The sequence below is a fragment of the Coffea arabica genome, chromosome 5e (assembly GCF_036785885.1).
Source record: "Coffea arabica cultivar ET-39 chromosome 5e, Coffea Arabica ET-39 HiFi, whole genome shotgun sequence".
In the NCBI taxonomy this organism is placed as follows: Eukaryota; Viridiplantae; Streptophyta; class Magnoliopsida; order Gentianales; family Rubiaceae; genus Coffea; species Coffea arabica.
Window position 1 is genome coordinate 43,438,258 of NC_092318.1, and position 15,049 is coordinate 43,453,306.

Below are 15,049 nucleotides of genomic sequence, written 5' to 3' on the forward strand. Positions count from 1 at the left end.
GTAGGATAAAGGATTTATAATCTGTAAATTGGCATCTTTTTCTTACTCTTTTATGGTGTAATTTTACATGTAACACTACAATCATTCCAAATTACCTCATTTTACTGAGCTCCCAATTGAAAGAAAGGCATCAGTCCTCCAAAGTCCCAGACTAGCCATAAGAAAAGCCATTTAGTGAGAGGCTTAGTAATGCTGTCTCACCAAAGGCGTATCCTTACAACATAAGAACCCAGAGGTTATGACCACGCCTTCAGTACTTGGGATATCCCTAATATCTACCAAGTTTGAATATTTCACTTAATTAAGTATGATTCCAATTTGTGCCATTTGACGCAGTCATTTTACTTGATAAGTAGGGTTTTCTGTAATTTTTATTGGTAGACAAATTGTTGTTGACTTTTGTTATTTTTACCAAGTCATCAAATCTATAAGAGTTAAAAAAAAAGGAATAGTCGCGACCTTCTTTTCTTTTGTGGGCTGGGTCCAAATTACAAGCAGCCATCTGATTTTACGCATCCTAAAGTGAATATAAATGTTAAACATTAAACCAAAAATTTTGTCATAATACCCCAAAACATTTTTGTTGATAATCAAGGAATAGTCACAGAAAACTGTATCACTGCTCCAGCTACAATCAAGTTTAGGAAAAATAGCAACTGTAATACAGCTAAGGAAGAAGTATGTACTGAAATGAAATTTGGCGGTGGTGGACAAGGCTTCAATTAACACTTGTTTTTGCAACATCACCTCTCTTGCAGCAGCAGTTTTGTGGCTACCTGAGAAACACAAAGCAAACTCAACCATGATACTAACGCAAGTACGATCAATATGAATTACAGTGTAATTCTACTTCCTTCCTTCCAACTTATTGTGGCTCTCAATATGAAATTTGGAATTTAAACATTTGCAAACATATACACCCTGTAACATACGTAGAAAGCATCTTCAGAGAAGGGGAAAACAAGACAACTTTCAACAGCAAGAAATGAAAAAATGAAAAAAAAAAACATAGAGCTCAGCTCATTTTTTATGGAATAAATTAATAAAGACACTAAATTCAGAAACAAACAAGGGGGAGGAAAGAGATAGAAAATAAAATATTTAAATTTATAGAAATTAGAAAAACTTAAAAAATATTAAAAAGCTGCATGAAGCAGATTGTTTGGATGAATATAAGAAATGGTGCAGTTCGTAGTTCAGCATTATAGGGAAGGTTGTCAGCAGAAGAAAACTTGAGCCTCACTAGAAATAGGAGAAAGACAGAGAACATGCAATAGCTTAAAATGAAAAAAGAAAATGACATAAAGAAATTTATAACGACGTTGAACTCAAAAATAAATAAGAAAGAAAGAGAAACTAATGTACTTAAATCCATTTTCCCATCAGAACAACTCAAAAGGTGTTAGCAGTTCTGCACCTCAAGAGAGCTTAAAAAAAAACCTATAAAGCTCAACATGGAAAGTATTAATATCGATTCCTACACAATAGCAAATTCTATGCTAGTGGAGAAGTAGATCATTTTGGGGGGAAAAAACCTCAAAGAAAGGAGAGAAAACACGTACATGAGAACCAGTCAGGATTTTGATCACCGTGTGGAAAAAATTGGGTCAAGGGCATTTTTGGCACTAGGATTGTCCCACTCTAATGATTCCCACCATTCTTTATCTCCCCGGATTTTATGAAGAGTGCTGGGAAGAGATGGTGGTCCGTCGATGGTGGAAAGAAACGAAGGCAGCCTCTTTAAATTTGGACAATCAAATATTTTAATCTCATAGATTGAATCGCAGATCATGGCTGCCTTGCAAATGCTCTTCAGTCGAGGCAGGTTTTTCAGACTCAACCACCTCAATTTCGGAAGGATGACATTGGCGGTGGCTCCTTCACTTGAAGTCAATTGGATGCCTTCTCCTCCTCCTTGTCCTACTCCGTTGCCATCTGCTGCTATCTCCTCCAGTCCTTCACAATTGTAAACATATAATATTTCAAGATTTTGAAGGCTCTGCAGCAACTGCACTGTGAATAGCGACTTCATGTTGTGACATTCAAAAATCTCCAATTCTTTTAGGGAAGAGAAGGTGCCAGTTGGAAGCAAATATGGTTCTGATTCTTCGTAAAAAAGACCAATCAGATTTGGCAACCTCCAGAGGCGTAGCATTTGGAGACCACGGAGTGGACTGAAAGACGAGACTTCCAACTGATCACGTGGAGAAGCAGAGGACAATTGCCAGAGGAACTCTATTCCAACCGAATCCACAATAACCAAGTCAGATAAGTTGCTTAAATTTATAAAATTCTTAAAAACATCTGACAAGCACCTAATGCCCATGCCCTCACAATCCTCAATTATCAGACTTTCCATATCATCTGGCAGATTGTTCAATCCTCTACCAAGCTTACACTGATGGAAATGCAGTTGTTTCTCCGAGAACCCCCTCACTTCATTAAAAAAACTCGGATCCTCAGTTAAGATGTCATTGATATAAACATTATTATAGTATTTTGGCCACCGAGTAATTTTATAGAAGTCCGTAAAAGACAAACATCCTTTAAAACTTTCTAACTGGTTCAACACTTCTGGATCATTAACTTGTACCCTACCATAGGGTGGCAATAATAGCAGTTGAAGACGGTGCAATTGAGAAAATGTCCCTTTTGGTATTATTATCTTTCGTCTTAAACTCCAACACTCGTTCAAGTTAAACCTTTCGAGGTTGACCAGTGACTCCCAGCCTTCAGGTAAATCCTCAATCTTAGTTTTGGATAGATCCAATTCCCTCAATTGCTTGAGCTTTCCCAGTGGTGGCACGGATCGGAGGTGCATACAATCCTTCAAGTTGAGCCTTTCGAGATTAACCAATGACTCCAAATCTTGAGTCAAATCCTGAATCCGAGTGGAGGATAGGTCCAAATCCCTCATTTGCTTGAGATTTCCCAGTGGTGGCACAAATCGGAGGTCCCCACAACCCCCCAAAATCAAAGCAGTGAGATTGACCAAGTTTGAAACAGAATTAGGCAACTCTGTTATACCTGCGCACCGAGATAGATTCAAAACTTTAAGTCCACACATGTGCCGAAAGAATGAATCTGGGATTTCTTTTATGAAAACATGAGAAAGAAGCAAGGTTGAGAGCTTAGGACAATTTGGTGACCAGGCCGGTGGAACTTCTATTCCTATAAATTGAAACATACCGGAACAGAAGGAGACTGCATGGAGATCTTCTGTCCATTTTTTTGGTTCCAGTGTTACTCTAGAATTTCCCTTTCCCATGCTTTTCACCAAGAATCGTGGTACATCATCTCTGCTGCTCTCTGGTTTGAAGTTTCCATGCGTGATCCTTAATGCCATGTCTCTGATCAAATCATGCATCTTCACACAGTCATCCCCTTTGAAATCTGTAGTTTTTTCTAGTAAGCAAACACTTATCAGTTTGTTTAATATCGTGTGACCTTCATCAAATTCTTCTGACCATGATTCCCGTTTTGACATCAGCTCTGCCCCAATAAACAGGTCTATTAGTTCCTTTCTTTTTATATCACTATCTTCTGGGAAAAGACAGCAATACAAGAAGCAATTCCTTTCACATTCTTTCAGGCGATTGAAACTCCATTCCAAGATGGGAAACACATCTCGTCCCATCTCATCATGCCCTACTGAACATGCTTTCAATTGCTTCAATGCATATCTCCACACACGGATGTCCGTCTCACCTTTCATGCTCCCAGCCACTGTGATAATACCAAGAGGCAAACCAGAACACCTTTTCGCAGCGGACTTGGCAATATTTTCCAGATCTCCACGAAGCACTGTCTTAGTGTCAAGTGTATGATTAAACAAATCCCAAGCTTCATTTGTAGCCAAAGTTTTAGCTTCAAATACCCTTTGACAGCTAATCCTGTTGCATAATACCAGTGATCGAGTAGTCAAGATCACTCTGCATTTGTTTGCACCAAGAGGAATTCCAATCTTTGCAAAAGAAAACTCTTGCCAAACATCATCGAGTATGAGGACGGACTGCTTCACCAATGCCCTGGACAAAATGGCTGCCCTGCTATCCTCATCGTCCTCATGTGACAGATCAAGCCTTAGGCGTTTCGCAATGTCATCTTGCAGCCTTTTCATGCTGAATTCTTGAGAGACAGTAATCCAATAAACCTTGAATTGAGTTCTCTCAAGGAGATGATTATGGATGTGTTTCGCCAATGTAGTCTTACCCACACCGCCCATCCCATAAATCCCAATGTTTGAGATGCTATCGATGACCAACCACGCCCAGATTGCTTTCAAACCTCTGTCAAACATTTCTCCAAATAATTTTGTAGTCACTCGTGGCTCACCTCTGCTCTCAAAAGCCTCAAGCAAAAGCCCATCAAAATGATTACTTTGCTCCATCAGTTGCTCTACAATTGCATCCATTTTCGCCACTCTATCCCCACTGCTAATTGCATTTTCTAGAAATCCACCCTCTTGTATGCTCTTTTTCAATGCACCGAATTCATTTTCTACTGTTGCTACCTCCTCAAACCAAATCTCAACCTCCCTTTTCCTTTTCTTAGTACCTGATCTTTCTGCATCTGTCACTTGCGACTCGAGGTCAGTTTTTCTGCCGACTAATCTCCGCAACTTGGTTTCGAGCGACCTTAGATTATCATCCAAATTCACGTACCTCCTTCCTCTGTCTAATGCCAAATTCCCAAGTGCCTCCATTGTTAATTTCTAGTGAACTCCCTTACCTGTTTAAGTGACAAAAGAATCTCTAAGAAGTCTAATTCAATAAAGGCAGCAGAAGAATCTTGATGTTCCTTTGGAAAATTTTGAAACAGGGCATTTCCAAACTTAATAGTTTGACAAATCTGAACCCGGTTAGTACACTAAACAATTAGCTGTTTAATGTTGGATTCTACATAATGGTATCCTCAACTTTTAATCAACGTTTCAATGATGCAAAGGAATTAATACTGTATTCTTCGATTTTTTTTTTTTTTGCATTTATTTTTGAATATGCGCATCCTCAATATTAAGATGAAAAAGACTTGTTATCATATTCAACTATTTATCAAATACAAGTTCTATAATATGATAACTTTCTTGGCTGAATGAAATCTTCATAAAGGATACATGAATTAAGGACTCATTAAGTCTCATTCCACAAATAGTCCAATTAAGGACCTCATAGAATTTAGAATATACCAAACTTAGTCTGCACATTGCTTAACAAAGAAGTTCAAAACACAATATTTATGCCTGAGATTGACAAGAAAACTTGAAGAAGCTAAAAACTCTACCAAAAGCATGTATTGTGACTGTTAAGTGCTGAGAAAAGGATCGCAAAAGACTAAAAGTTTTTTTTTCTTTTTTTTTTTTTAAATATGGTAAAAGACCAAAAGTTGAACTAACATCAAAACCACCAATGACTTTAAGGGTTCATGATAGCGGGCCCTCGTCAAGGAATGTCAGAAAGTATACTGGAATTGCAATGGTTAAATACCTCCATTATTACTAAATGCTAAATGCTAAATGCTAGGATAGAATGATATTTTGATTAATTTAATTTAAATACTATGGGTTTCCATAGTATGTATTTGTCTATGTCCTTTTGCTTATGCAATATGATTTCTCAAAAGCTATTTTCAAGCTAAGAGAAATTTTAAGATATTGTGCTCTAATTATAAGAAAAATTACACGACTACTTGACTCACATGCATGTTGATTCAGCACTCATGTTAAGTAATTAGTGGTTGTAACTTTTAATAATATACTATACTTTGTTCGCAAACTGTTCGAATAGAGATTACCCGTTCATCCAGGGTAATAATTCTTAGACAAATTGATCGGTAGAAAAAAAAAATCAAAGCGATCACAACTTAATAACTTTAAAACATAAGAGGGCTTTTCTTGGGTTTTGTTAGTGAACAAATTTTTCAAAATTGAGTTGGAATGAGCCTTCTAACAACATAAGATCAATTAGTCTAAGGGGGGAGCAAATACTTTCTTTGCAGGATGAACTGCCAGTTTAGTCGTTCGAGTGGGCACTTAGAAGGAGCTGTGGTAGTGCATAGATGTTGCAGATGATTTGCTTTTGACAAATAAAATTTAAAAGCTACCACCGCCGAAAGGAAAAAGACTTGGCCATTGACGTTGACGAATTGTCGAGAGGAAAAATCCAGGAAGCTGCAGGGGAGGCTTTTCAAATTTTGGAAGTGAAATTATTTCGGGAAGGCGACTAGTGGGCTTGAAGCGGGAAGGCTTCCCCTCTTGTCCCTCGGCCCAGCTACCCCGGCAGGTGCTTGCGTGGGGGTCCACTTCTATTTTTATTTTTTTATTTGACTTTATTTATATGTATACAATGCTGATAATAAATTTACTAATTTTTTTTGAATTTTTAACCAATAATTCAACCTCAAATAAAGTTTAAAAATTACTTTGATCTTTGTGAATTCATTTCTCCATATTTAATTTTAGATACAATCTAAATCAACTATCATTGTCTTTTTTTATAACATGCCGTAGGTAAAAAAAAAGGTAATCTAACGTAGAAACATATCCTTTTACCCAATAAATAAAAAGAAAGCCAAAGATAATTAAAAAAGAAAGATTACATTATTTTACCACAATTTCAAATATATATATATATATATATAATCATATTATGTTATCTCTATTATATTCTCCTGATTAACAAGCATAGCTTCACTTGTCGTTGTAAATGAACAGTGATCTTGTTAATTGGACGAGGAGAGGAGGTGGAAAGTTATCAGTGAACAGCTAGAAAGTCTTTGGAAGACATTTGACAAAAATACTTTTTGATCCCTTTTTCAATTTAAAGGATTGGTTGCTGTATCAATTTTGAATACTAGTCCCTACTCCCTTTTTTTTTTTTTTTTTTTTCCTTTTTGAAAAGAAAAGGAGAGTCCCTATTCCTTGATCTGCCTTTTTGGCACTTTATATTTTTTAGTGCATAATCGAAATGAAGGCTTATTTGATTCCAAATTCACAATTAAACTGGAAACAAGAATCAATTTATTTCTTGTCAGCTATACGATGTCCATTCATCTATCACATGCCAATAATTTTCATGGGATTGGACTGCCAATAATTTGGGTACTATACACTTATTATCTGAATGACACGTCTCTGTTGCAAAAGCAGAGTGTCCTTTACTACTTGCCAAGCACTTGATTTTCCTACCTGATTGATTTACTACTTGCCAAAAAAAAAAACTTTTAGGTCAGTGGCTTTCAAAAATTTTTGCCACCAAAACCTAGCTAAAGAAACAACCAATTATCACCAAAAAAAAGCTGGTACTAGTAAAAGAGGCTCACTTTTTACTTCACGTAAAATTTACAATAACCGCACAATTCTACTAAACTCCCAGTCGTACTTGGCCCAAATCAATTTACTACATATGACAGGCTGGGAACGGGTAGATATTTCAAAGGATAAATTACATGTAACTATCTGTTGTTTCGTCTATTGTCACATGACCTCCTAACTTTTTAATATATATACTTCACCTTTCATGATTTTATGTGAAGTGAAAACTTAACAGAAAATAGCCTATGTGACGTCGTTAATTGAAATATTAATAGTGCTCTTACTTAAATGTTAAATCAATCAATAGCTTAATCACCTTATATTAAAATATAGGGAGTAAAGTAATTATTTATACAAATCATAAGGGGGTTATGTGAATATTAATATTTTATCATAGGTGCTTTTAAAGCATGTTTGGTATAAATGTCATAAATAATAGTGCATTTCATCCATTTTCACATTACATAAAAATCACATGGGGCTTATGTGACTATTTTAAAACTTTAGGGGAGTCATTTGACATTAGGTAAAATCACAGGGGATAATAAGTAATTCATCCTATTTCAAAATATTACAAGCTAACTTCAGCAGCTATAGTTCACCTTGTGGTTGATGCTGTACAGATGATCAGTACCTCTTGGACCAAGGTACCCTTAATCAAGGAGAATTGGACCCTTGTGATGGAACGGATGCTTTGCAGCTTAAAATGGAGTACCTGATTCTTTCTATCTTGTTTTAGCTAGTTTTTTTTTTTTTTTTTTTGTATTTCACTGGTACAAGTTTCTTCATTTTTGTAATGGAGTGTATAGTTAATATAACTGATGTAAGTATATGAGAGTTCTCTCTTTTAGTCCAACTTAGATGCTAATTAATGAAAAGCTATTATTAAAAAAAAAAGGTTGAGCCACCTCTTGGCATTAACAACTCCTGATTATCATTTCAAACAATATACACGTATGAATTCTTTTGAAATTTTCAGTTCTGCAGTGCAATAACAAAAGCCAATCTTTGATTCCATAAGCCAACAGCTCAAGTGATATTAATAATTTATGTGATGGCAAGTAAAAATTGCAAAAAGACAAGTAAACGAGACTTTCTTTTAAGTCAATGATATGCAACTGACCACATACTTCTTTTTATGCAATTTCAGATATCCTTAATTCCGAACCGTTCATGCAACAATATACACAAAATGATTTTTCAATATTAAGCAAGTATGCAACAAAAATAAAAGCAATAAGACGAGACAAAATGAACAAAAAGCCAGAAAAAAAATAAAGAAAAAAAGACTAACCAATTTTTGGTTACCTTGAAATGTTGAAAACAAAAATCTCAGCTCTTATTTGTATGCTTGAAGTGGAAGAAGTTGAGAAAGATGATAAGCTGCCAAACCCGCCAATAATTGCTTTTCTGGCTTCTACTTTGTGGGCTAGTTTTCAATACCTGTTCATGTAGAGACACGAATGAATGAGAACATGATCAACACTGGTGAGAGAGAGTAAAAATTGGGAGATCACGGGGAAGGTTTTGGAAATCAGACTCATTATGAAGGAATCAGTCGAAAGTTTGTAAACATACATCTTTCTTTTGGGAAAGTTTTAATGGATAATAAAAGCTACTCCATTATTAGCATGGGACCAGCATTACAAGGGCTTGGTGTTCACATTGACGAAAGGAAACATCCAGGAAAATTGCATCTAAAAGACTTTCTCAAAGTTTGGATGAAATTATCAAAGCTTAAGTCAGAACTGCTTTTCAATTTCTACATTGATTGGACAATTAAAGCAACTCCATTAAAAGCAGAGGACCACCACCGAAAGGGAAAAGACTTGCCCGTTGACAAAAATGAGGAGAGGAAAATCCAGGAAGTTGCAGGGAAGGCTTTTCAAATTTTAGAAGCGGAATCATTAATAAGTGAAATTTGAGTAAAATTTTTTAATCTTTGTTTTTTCTGATTCCATAAAAAAAAAAAAAAAAACAAAGAAACTATAAACCTTCCAAGAAAGAAGAGGAAAAGGGATAGTTTAAGAATCTGAACCAGAAACTATCACTTAATTAATGTCACTAACAGTTGTGTCATCTAGATATCAGGGGATACGACATTAGTGGTTTTAAGTAGATGTCAAGCTGGAGGAAGGATTATATTAAGTGGTAAGATGGGGAAGATTGTAACTTTATTACTACCAGACTATGTATTAGACCATGAGAAAAGAAAAGGGAAAGCAATTAACATTTATACTATCAATCAAAAGACTAAAAAGATTTGCATAAATGAAGTTCACTATTTCTTGCAATCTCAGGCCTTAGATTTCACCTCAATTTTATTTTTAATTCTCTTCCCTCTGGCTCAACCACTTAGAGTCTTACAGAATACAGAGTAATAAAAAAAGGGGGAAAAAAAGATCCCGAAGGAGATCAGTCCCATCCAAATAATGCTGCTGTCTAATCAATTTTATCATCAACTGTGGTTCTCCAAATTCTGCTGATTTTCCAGCAAAAGCCCGTCAAAATGCCGGCTTTGCTCAGTAAATTGGACCACCTGATCTTGCATCTTTCTCGCATGGCCTCCAACCAAGAAAAGTTTCCAAAACTTCTCCTGTTGTACCCTTCTCTGCAATGCAATGAAATCATTCTCTAATTTTCCAACATCCTCCAACCAATTCTTCACCTCTGATTTCCCCTTCTGTCGTCCTGATAGCTCAGCTCTTTCCACTGTCTCCTCTAAGTCAGATGCTCTGCTGCTCAACGCCTTGAAATTCCTAGCCAGCAATTGCATGTCTGATAGGTTGCGATTTTATCATTTATTTTATTATTAATTTCCCCAATTACCTGACCCAATGTGGGTTAATTATTAAATTCTACTCATTTTTAGTATTTTGCATATATTTCAGGGAGTAGAACGAAAATACCATAATAAGTGCCAATTTGACGATTATCAGGAAAGAGTTCAAATAGCAGGCAATCAAAAAAGATCCCGAAGGAGATCAGTCCCATCCAAATAATGCTGCTGTCTAATCAATTTTATCATCAACTGTGGTTCTCCAAATTCTGCTGATTTTCCAGCAAAAGCCCGTCAAAATGCCGGCTTTGCTCAGTAAATTGGACCACCTGATCTTGCATCTTTCTCGCATGGCCTCCAACCAAGAAAAGTTTCCAAAACTTCTCCTGTTGTACCCTTCTCTGCAATGCAATGAAATCATTCTCTAATTTTCCAACATCCTCCAACCAATTCTTCACCTCTGATTTCCCCTTCTGTCGTCCTGATAGCTCAGCTCTTTCCACTGTCTCCTCTAAGTCAGATGCTCTGCTGCTCAACGCCTTGAAATTCCTAGCCAGCAATTGCATGTCTGATAGGTTGCGATTTTATCATTTATTTTATTATTAATTTCCCCAATTACCTGACCCAATGTGGGTTAATTATTAAATTCTACTCATTTTTAGTATTTTGCATATATTTCAGGGAGTAGAACGAAAATACCATAATAAGTGCCAATTTGACGATTATCAGGAAAGAGTTCAAATAGCAGGCAATCAAGGGCATTCTTGGAACAAGAAAATGCAAGACCTTATTGGTAATTTTGACCGAAGACAGCAACTAGAAAAAGGGAAAAGAAAGCAAACCTCAGGGTCTTCTTCTTCCTCTCCGGAAGGGGAGCCGCCGCACATTGGAGAGCATTTAGATAGAATAGGAATTGAGATTGCAGGGAAGGAGCACTACCTTTTTGTCTTCTTTAATTTTTCGTCTTGTAGCGTAGCATGGAACTTTGACTTTTCTTTTCCCTTGCTTCTCGTTTGTAGTTTTCTTCTCCTCGTATGTTAGGAGAAACAATAAAAAAGACTCAAGCACTTCCTGTAGCTTCTCTTTTGGTCAGTATTCCATCGAATTGAGTTCATCCATTTACCAATTAATGGCTGCGGTTTTCTCTCTAACTTCCTGTGGGTTTTGTTCATCAAGTATGAACTAATTTCACCACTCTAGTCAAGGAGCAACGAAAGCTCTGGTTCACCTAAAAATTGTGAGATCGTTTTAATTTAATTTTTTCCTTTTATTTATTGGTATCCGCATATTTCTTGGTTGCTATGCTTATGGTTATTTAATTAATTGATTGTATTGGATCCAGATAATTAGTTGATTGGATAATCTATTGTCAATTAGGGCATTAAATCCGTAATTGTTTAATTGCTCTAAAATAGTGGCAACTGGCATGATTAGGTTTGTGTCAGGGGAATACGCGGGCTAATCTAAAATAACCCTGGTAGTGCGTTATTTGTTTAGAATAGGGCTCCTCTAATACGTAAGGCAATTGGGGAATTAAATTCTACGGGCGTACCTAGGATTATTTCTCAATTAGAGCAGTGATTAACGGGCGTACCTTGATCACCGACACAGTAAGGAGGGGTTGACTGCCATCGCTTGTTTGGTAGTTATAACCTATTTATTGACAAATAATTGGAATTGCCTTTACTTCAATGATCAATTAGGTGCACCATTGCTGAAGTTATTCTTTGGCTAGATTCTTAATTATCATTCATTTGATTTTAGTAATTTGTTATTTAATTTTTAGTAGTTTCTTAGATTTTATTTGAATTTATTTGATTGTCACTTTCTGCACAAAAACACCCCCTTGTCACTGTGAACTTGAAAAGAAACAATTACTCCCAGTCCCTGTGGATTCGACCCTACTCACCACTATCTACAGAAATTATTTTTAGTTTGAGCAGGTATTTATTATTGCACAGGCTGACAACCTGTCAATTTTTGGCGCCGTTGCCGGGGACTGGTGCCAGATTAATTTGTTTCTTTTTGAGTTCACCTTGTTTTCATTTTCAATTTATTTTTCTCTTATTTTTCATGGCTGCTAACATTCCATATTTTGATGATAGACTGGATTTTGTTCCTGAATGGGGTTATGAGACTCATGTTTTTCCTAATGACCAATGGGCTGTTACAAATTGTGGAGCTTATTCTGACTCAGGTTATTCAACTGACACATGCCCCGCATTTCAAGATAATCTGAGTGCTCCAATTGATACTTTTGGAGATTTTTCACCCCGATATCAAATGCAGTATGACCCTTATTCAAACGGGTATGATCAAGGATGGTGGGATAATTTCAATTTTGATTATGCGACCGGGCCAATGGATTTTCAACAGCAAGAGTCTCAACAACCATCGTCCCTGTCAGATTTTCCACCCCAATATCAAATGCAGTATGACCCTTATTCGAACGGGTATGATCAAGGATGGTGGGATAATTCCAATTTTGATTATGCGACCGGGCCAATGGATTTTCAACAGCAAGAGTCTCAACAACCATCGTCCCAACAACCATCGTCCCTGTCAGGTATGTCTTTTCAGGAATTGGGTGAATTATTTATTAATACATACAAATCCCAACAGGAGGCACAAATGAGGAATGAGATGCTAATTGATACTTTTGAAGATTTTTCACCCCAATATCAAATGCAGTATGACCCTTATTCAAACGGGTATGATCAAGGATGGTGGGATAATTCCAATTTTGATTATGCGACCGGGCCAATGGATTTTCAACAGCAAGAGTCTCAACAACCATCGTCCCTGTCAGGTATGTCTTTTCAGGAATTGGGTGAATTATTTATTAATACATACAAATCCCAACAGGAGACACAAATGAGGAATGAGATGATGAAGGATGCAATGAGTTATCTGGCGGATCAACTATGTCTATTGACATCCAGAATGAATCGATTGGCTTCTCAAATGGAAGAATTGCCCTCGAAAATCATTGTTGATCTAGAAGAAAATGAGAGTGCAATTTGCTTGACTAGTGATGAGGAGCTGCAAGAGTGTCAAAATGAGGAATCTACAGATGCAGTTGAAAAAGAAGCCAAAAAGGAAGAAATGGAACCCCAACCGCAACCCATTCACGTGAAAGAATCCAGTGAACAATCTCCAAATGCGGTGACATCTCCTCCACTCCTTCATCACTATTCTCCTGACTCTTACTCTTCAATTCCTGTTAATGAAATTGACTTTATTATACCAGACAATTTTGAATTTCATGACAGGAATAAATTAAGAGTGGCGATGGCAAGATATCTTGTACCAATAAATGCAAGTGAGGGAAGAGTGAATGGAGGATGCAAATTATCATCGACTTGTTTGATGCCATTCACTAGTCCAGGGAAGACCGTAGCTCGTGTGCTCAAGGATTATTCTATTTACGAGGGTTATCAGGACTATATAGAGGATGAAGCATTAAGACAAGTTACAAGATTTTATCCTCCATGAACAAAACGTGATAATGTCTAGCCAAAGACATTAAAGAAAGGCGCTCATTGGGAGGCAACCCAATTTCTTTTAGTTGTTTGTTTGATTTTATTTGTTAGTTTAAATATGTTTTTCCTTGAATTCGACTGATTTTGGGTTTCAGTTTTCGTTTTTGCTGATTTATAGGTGTCCTTCAGTCATGACGCGCCCGCGTGGTGACGTGCAGGAAGCCCACGATCAGAAACTTGTGGGAGCTCTCTTGCCCTCATGACGCGCCCGCGTGGTGACATGCAGGAAGCTCACGATCAGAAACTTCTGGGAGCTCTCTTGCCCTCATGACGTGCCCGCGTCACGTTTGCAGGAAAGGTAAGGATTCTAAAAAAAAAAAAAAAATTAAAAAAAAATTGATTTCCGTAAAAAAAAAACCAAAAAAAAAGAAAAAAAATATATTTCTCACCGTAGCTCAATTTTACAAAAAAAAAAAAAAAAATTTTTGCTTTTTCCTTCTTTTTCTTTTCTTTATTTTTCTTTCTTTCTTCTTTCTTTCTTCCTTCTCCCCTGCTCTCTCTCTGTTGTCCGAATCCCGCCCACTCGCGCCGCCCACCTCACTCATGCCGCCACCTCGCGTCTCGCACGAAGGACCAGCCAGCCATCCACTTCGAACCTCGCCGCCCACCGCTGCTGAAGCTCCATCGCTGCCGCCGCTGCCCATCTTCCTTCCACACGCAGCTCCTTCCTCGCGCAGCCACAAGCCCACAGGCGCGCGGCAGTAGCCTCTGTCCCGCCGCCCAAGCGCGACGCGCGCCTGTCCACCAGCTCTTCGCGCGCCGCCACAGATGCCGACAGAGACCAAGGTTGCCACCAAGCTCCCTCTGCTCTCTCTCCACTTCACCCACAGCCCACGGCCGAATCTTCACCTGCGCGCAGCTCCTCCTACCCAATCACTCCACCACCAGCTCGCGGCCAAGGCTCGCCGCGCCTCTCTCCATACGACGCCACCAGCCGCCCACACCATCAGCTCAGCCCAACCTCCCTGGTGCCAGGTTTTTCTTTATTAATTTTCTGGTCCCCGATTCCAATTTCTTGATGTTGATGGGATTTTGATGATTGCGATTTCATTGAGTAAATTTGTTTGGATTGCATCTGTGTTACTGGAGCCAGTGGGTTGGGTTATGTCCTGCAGCTGATTTGCCTAGTCTGATATAACTGTCGGTTGTTTAGGCTCTTGGAGTATTGTCTGGTGCTGTTTGTATTTTTTAGTGGCTTTGGTTGGCCATTTGATTTACTTTTTCCTTGAGCATTTACCAGTGGTACTGGTAGCAGTAGTTGGCCTCAAATTTCTTAATCTTAAGTGCTTGACTGCCTAATTGACTACTGGGCTCTTGTGCTTAAAGTGTTGCCCGAATTCTGCACTGTGATTGCTGGAATTCCCCCTCTCTTGGGTCATTTGCTGTTTTTAGTCGGTTGAACTGTGTAATTGACTG

At 37.7% G+C, this 15,049-nt stretch overlaps 1 protein-coding gene across 2 annotated transcripts; it reads right to left on the reverse strand.

Annotated features, from left to right (window-relative positions):
• Positions 1 to 554: 554 nt before the first annotated feature.
• LOC113687809 (probable disease resistance protein At4g27220) lies at positions 555 to 8,885 on the reverse strand. 2 transcript variants are annotated; one of them, XM_027205333.2, is made up of 4 exons: positions 8,621 to 8,885; positions 3,190 to 4,731; positions 1,563 to 3,027; positions 555 to 776 (listed from the first exon to the last, which is right to left on the reverse strand). In XM_027205333.2, the coding sequence occupies exons 2-3, from the start codon at positions 4,703 to 4,705 to the stop codon at positions 1,586 to 1,588; spliced, it is 2,958 nt and encodes a 985-aa protein (XP_027061134.1). In that variant the 5' UTR covers positions 4,706 to 4,731; positions 8,621 to 8,885; the 3' UTR covers positions 555 to 776; positions 1,563 to 1,585. The 2 variants fall into 2 exon arrangements, with proteins under 2 accessions (XP_027061134.1, XP_027061133.1); XM_027205332.2 differs by having other exon boundaries at positions 1,563 to 4,731.
• Positions 8,886 to 15,049: the final 6,164 nt, after the last annotated feature.

Coding starts and splice junctions, on each gene's coding strand:
- LOC113687809 (XM_027205332.2), bottom strand. CDS start 4,705: ATGGAGGCACTTGGGAATTTGGCATTAGACAGAGGAAGGAGGTACGTG.